Below are 5,217 nucleotides of genomic sequence, written 5' to 3'. Positions count from 1 at the left end.
GACCAGGCTGAGGGTCCCCACACACACACCACATCCCCCTCCATACCTCACCTAATGTGTGGAGATATTACTCTTCCCTGGGAAGCAAACATCTAGCCTCTCCCTAAGGCTGGAACTGTGCCCAGCATCCCCTATCCTGCCGCCCCCCCCACAGGCAGACCCACCCTGGTGTAGTAGCCAGGGTAGAGCTTCTCTGTCATGGGCGCGATGTACTCCACCAGGAACTTGTGCCACTCCCGCTCGAAGGTGATCTGGTTCATGTGGATGTCGATAGTGGGGACGTTTTCATAGCCGCCCTGGATGCGGTTGTCCTGGAAGTGATCACGGATAGTGAACCCAAGATGGCACCCGGACTCCCAGGCTCTGGCTCTGACTCATTTCTTCCCCTTGACCTTGGCACAGAATGGGACATTATATGGCAAAGCGGGGTGGGGTGGGGGTTGCATATGCTATTAAAGTCCCAATCTGTTGACTTTGGGTTAATCAACAGGGAGGTCATCCTGGTTGGTCAGTTCTAAACCGTGAGCCTTTTAAAGGAGACTCTTTAAAAGACAGGTCATGGTGCCTGCTGGCCTTGGAGAACCCAGCGGTTCCAAGGTCTCCAGCTTTAGGGAACTGGCGTGCTCCAATAGCACATGAGCTGATAATGAGAAGACAATCCAGAGATAAAGAACAGCTCCAGCAGACCCCTAGTCTGCAGGTTTGTGAGACCCCCAGCAAAGGACTGGATAAGGCACACCTGGATCCTGACCCTCAGAAACCAGGAGATAATGAATGGGTGGATGGGGCTTTGTCTTGGTGCTGAGAACTGAACCCAGAATCTTGCAACACTAGGCAGGTGTTCCGCTATTGAACTACACGGTGTTTTAATTCTTAGAAATGGCATAGAGGGGCTGGCTCAACGGTTAAGAGCATTGCCTGCTTTTTCAAAGGTCCTGAGTTCAATTCCCAGCAACCATATGGTGGTTCACAACCATCTGTAATGAGGTCTAGTGTCCTCTTCTGGCCTGCAGGCCAGAATACATAACATATAAATAATTAAAAAAAAAAAAGAAGTGGCATAGAACTGGGGGAGACGATGTGGGAGTGTAGGTGGTGGTGGGGGGAACAGGATGGGGGATGGGAACCATTCACTGAAGCTCTGGGGTCCATGGACTGTGCCTGTTTGCCCAGACACCAAAATACCTAGGTTAGGCAGGTAACCAGAAGCACAGTAGGGTCAGAGATCAGTCAGTAAGAGGCACACAGTAGGGTCAGAGATCAGTCAATTGGATCAGGCATGGATCTAGGAACTCATGCATCTTTAAAGGTAATGCCGAAAGTTCCCAAGTCCTATAGGCCAAGGATTCCTGAGAACAAATGTTCACCGCACCACTTGCATCAGGTGTCTAATGAACTTAGACCTGGTACCCAGTGCCCTTTGTCCCGTTGGCTCGTTTCTCCCCATTTCACATGCTTGCCTGGGGCAGGAAGCTGAAGCATTACAAATAAATAACAAGGCAGGAAATGAAAACCCTCAACCTCACTTTAAGGCAGCTCAAGGCCACATTGTTTGCTTGGGGACCAACACTCCCAGTTTCTGAATCGTGTGTTCTTGCCTGCTTGCACCCTGAAAGTAAAGAGTCCTGGGCAGACTGGCTAGGTAACCAGGAGAAGAGCCCAGAAGGGCATCCTGGGTGAAGGCACAGCCTCCCAGCTGTCCATGGCACTACCTTGTTATCGCCCAGGGACCACTGGCCATAGTGCTCCATCTCCTCCACCAGCTCATCACAGGCCGCCTCCGTGAAGATGGGGAACCAGTAGACATCCGGACAAGGCTAGAAAGAGGGGAGACTCCATCACAGGCGTCCAGAGTGACAGCACCATGTCCTCCTCAAACTGTGGGATCCCCTGTGGAGTTCCTGGTCAGTCTCCTGCAGCCCACTCCCTGAGCCTCGGGGACTCTCTGAGTGTCCCCAAGGAGTCAGGGCTTGGTGGGTGCTGGTTAGACGATCGAGGGAGATCAGACAAGACTTTCCAGACAAGGTAACAGCCACAGCTACCATCAGCTGGGAGAATGTACACCTAGGGCAGAGACCACGGACACGAGAGGACGGAGCCCCCATCCCTCATTCTTGGCTCAGAGGCAGATTTGGGCTGGTCCCTCCTCCTCTTCCTTGAGCGCCTGATCCTGCCTCCATCTCCTGAATTCTGCTATCACAGGCCTAGACCACCATACCCAGCAGTTCCGTCCTTCTTGTCAAAGCGTCTACAGACCTCAGCTGGAAAGTGCTGCTGGGGAAAGAGGCCAACCCATCCCAAGCATTGCCGGGGGTGGCAGACTGAAAGGTGCCCCTCTTCCCTCTCCGCCCCCATTCAAGCTCCACCCCGTGTACTCCCACAGCAGCAAGCATGGGATGTGAGCCCCTTACCGTCTCCACCAGCTTCCCCGCCAGAGCCTTGGTGTAATTCTCATGGATGTACTTCTCTTTCCAATCCTGTGGAGAATAGAAAATGTAACAAGGAACGGGGTCCCCCCACGCCTGGCCCTTAAGCATGGGACATTCTCGGGCAGTCTTCAGCCTTCAGGGCCCTCAAAACCTGAGTCGGTACAAATTCAAGAGAGGCAGACAGGTTAACACCGGTGCCTGCTGGGTGTGGGAGTAAGGTCTGGACGTATAGGATCTCACATTTGCACCGATACTTACATTTGTGGGTCTGGATGTGTCTGTGTACAGGCGTGCACAAACACCCACGTGAGTGACAAACCCTGTCATTTAGGTATACTGTCACATGCTGTCACAACTGCTGCTTCCTCTAATCATTGAGCCAGCCTCAGGGGTAAGCCAAGCCAGGGAAGATCAATGTCAGAAACCAGATAAGTGAGATCCAAAGGTTAAAAAGGCTCAAATAAGTCACAGCTCTCTGCTCTACTAGATGGCGCTGTGCCTAAGGTTCCCTCTATACTAGAGACCTGGAGGTAAACGGGGGACTTGTGGAAAACAGGTCATGCGGGGGTCTCTGGCCACAAGATTAGTGAAATGGAGTCTCTCCGACTTCCAGCCCGAGTCCCACCCACCCAGGTCTCACCTCAGGGTTGCTGAAAACCTCCCAGAGATCATTATGTAGGTGGGTGGTCTGGTAGTTATCCAGGGACAGCAGATGGCCAAAGGTATGGCGGTTGGTCAGGAACATGAACACCTCCTATGGAGAGCAGACAGCTGGAAAAGCCTTCTCACCCTGCACACCCCAAGGAGGGGAAGTGAGCACTCCACCACCAGATTCAAGCTTACGAGGTTCAAGACCCAGCACCCAGCACAGCTCCCCCACCCCCGAGAGGCAATCAGGGAAGGCTTCCTGGAGGACTGAAAATAAAAGAAAAGGATTCGCTTGCCCTTTCTTGTTTGCATCACTGGGGATTGAACCCAGAGCCTCAAGACTGCAAGGCAAGAGCACTGCCAAGGGCTGTGATCCTGACATGTTGGTCACAGGGAAAAACCTAAGCAGGCTGTCGCATTAGAACAAATGCATCTGCCCTTGCGAGATGGCTCAGTGGATAAAAGCCTGACAGCCTGGGGCTGGAGAGATGGCTCAGAGGTTAAGAGCACTGACTGTTCTTCCAGAGGTCCTGAGTTCAATTCTCAGCAACCACATGGTGGCTCACAACCATCTGTAATGAGATCTGGCGCCCTCTTCTGGCCTGCAGGCATGCAGGCAGAACACTGTATATATAAAGCCTGACAGCCCGAGTATGATCCCTGGGACTTCTGTAAAGGTGGAGAGAAAAAAACTGACTCCATGAAGATTCCTCATCGTCACATGCATACCGTGAGACATACGTGCACACGCGTATATGTGTACACACATACAAAGAGAAAAAGGTCCACATTAATAAGTGAGACACTCAGTTTGATCCCAACATTAGAAAATAAATCTACCGTGGGAACCAGGTGTCACGACCCACGCTTATGATCCTAGCACTTAGGGGGCAGAAGCAGGAGGATCAGGAGTTCAAAGTCAGTATGATCCTATTTCAAAACAATATACAAAGCCAGGTGGTGGTGGCACACATCTTTAATCCCAGCACTCGGGAGGCAGAGGCAGGCAGATCTCTGAGTTTGAGGCCAGCCTGGTCTGCAGAGCGAGTTCCAGGACAGCCAGGGCTACACAGAGAAAACCTGTCTTGAAAATCAAAAAACAAAACAAAACAAAAATACACACACTGTCTCTTGGACCAACTTCTCAGTCTCCACTGAGGCAGAGAGTTTACATCTCCTTTAGGATGTATCAAAATTATATATAAACTGGATATGGCATCACACATCTGTAATTCCAGAATTTGGGAGACTGAGGCAGGAGGATCAGGAATTGGGGTCTATTATAGCCTAAAGGTTCTATCTTGAAACATCAACGAAACAAACAAAAGAGACACAGACAGTTCAACAACCAGTCCCTGGTCTCTGCAGACTTGAGGAACGGCCTCACACCCAGTGCCCAGAGGGCCCTGCTGGCCCCTCAGAAGCTCCTGGGCCTACGGTGACAAGCTAGCCCAGTGTGCTGGTCAAGGCTGGAGGACACACACCTGGCACCAGGACCTCCCAAGAGTCCCACTGACCTGCTGCCGGACGTTGGCACAGAAGCTCATGTCGGCATCTAGCTTGCTGTAGTGGAACAGGTCTGCATGCTTCAGCTCGGCCCGCAGGGCACTGCCCTTGATCAGGTAGACGTTTGAGATGTAAGGCACGTTCCAGACACCGCTGCAGGAGACGAAATGACAGGGTCACAGTCTAGCAGGAAGGCTCACAGCCTGAGAGCCTGGAGCCCAGAAGAAAAGGTTCTATCAAAAATATAAATAACCTGGTGTGGACACACAACTTGGGAGGCTGAGGCAGAAGGGTGGGAAGTTCAAGTCTATTGAACTTGAAGTCACAAATGGTATCGTGGTGCAGTAGGTGCACACAGGGTGGGTGGCAGGGGGAGGGGCATTCATCTGAGGGTGCTAATCTGGACTTTTCTGTCTTTATTTTATTTTGCATACATGCATGTGCGAGTGTGTGTGTATGTGTGTATGCATGTTTGAGTCACAGGACATGAGAGGAGATCAGAGGACAACTTTTGGGAGCTGGTTCTCTTCTTTCCACCATGTGTGTCTCCGGGACCAAACTCAGGTTGTCAAACTTGGCAACAGGTGCCCTTACTCACTGAGCCATCTTGCCAGTTCTTTTTTTTTTTTTTTTT

The 5,217-nt window shown here is 51.5% G+C and overlaps 1 protein-coding gene across 1 annotated transcript in view; it reads right to left on the bottom strand.

The window, feature by feature from the left end:
* Positions 1-5,217, bottom strand: part of Plod1 (procollagen-lysine,2-oxoglutarate 5-dioxygenase 1) — a 30,114-nt gene that overhangs the window by 4,436 nt on the left and 20,461 nt on the right. Inside the window, exons 13-17 of the mRNA XM_005353742.3 lie at positions 4,595-4,736; positions 3,070-3,183; positions 2,412-2,477; positions 1,713-1,817; positions 165-311 (exon numbers count right to left, since the gene is read on the bottom strand). Of these exons, the coding sequence (XP_005353799.1) occupies positions 165-311; positions 1,713-1,817; positions 2,412-2,477; positions 3,070-3,183; positions 4,595-4,736 (574 nt within the window). The remainder of the gene's footprint in view (positions 1-164; positions 312-1,712; positions 1,818-2,411; positions 2,478-3,069; positions 3,184-4,594; positions 4,737-5,217) is intronic.

Source organism: Microtus ochrogaster, chromosome 10, assembly GCF_000317375.1.
Source record: "Microtus ochrogaster isolate Prairie Vole_2 chromosome 10, MicOch1.0, whole genome shotgun sequence".
NCBI classification, from domain to species: Eukaryota; Metazoa; Chordata; class Mammalia; order Rodentia; family Cricetidae; genus Microtus; species Microtus ochrogaster.
Note: the sequence above shows the minus strand (reverse complement) of the source record. Positions and strands in the feature narration are given on the sequence as shown.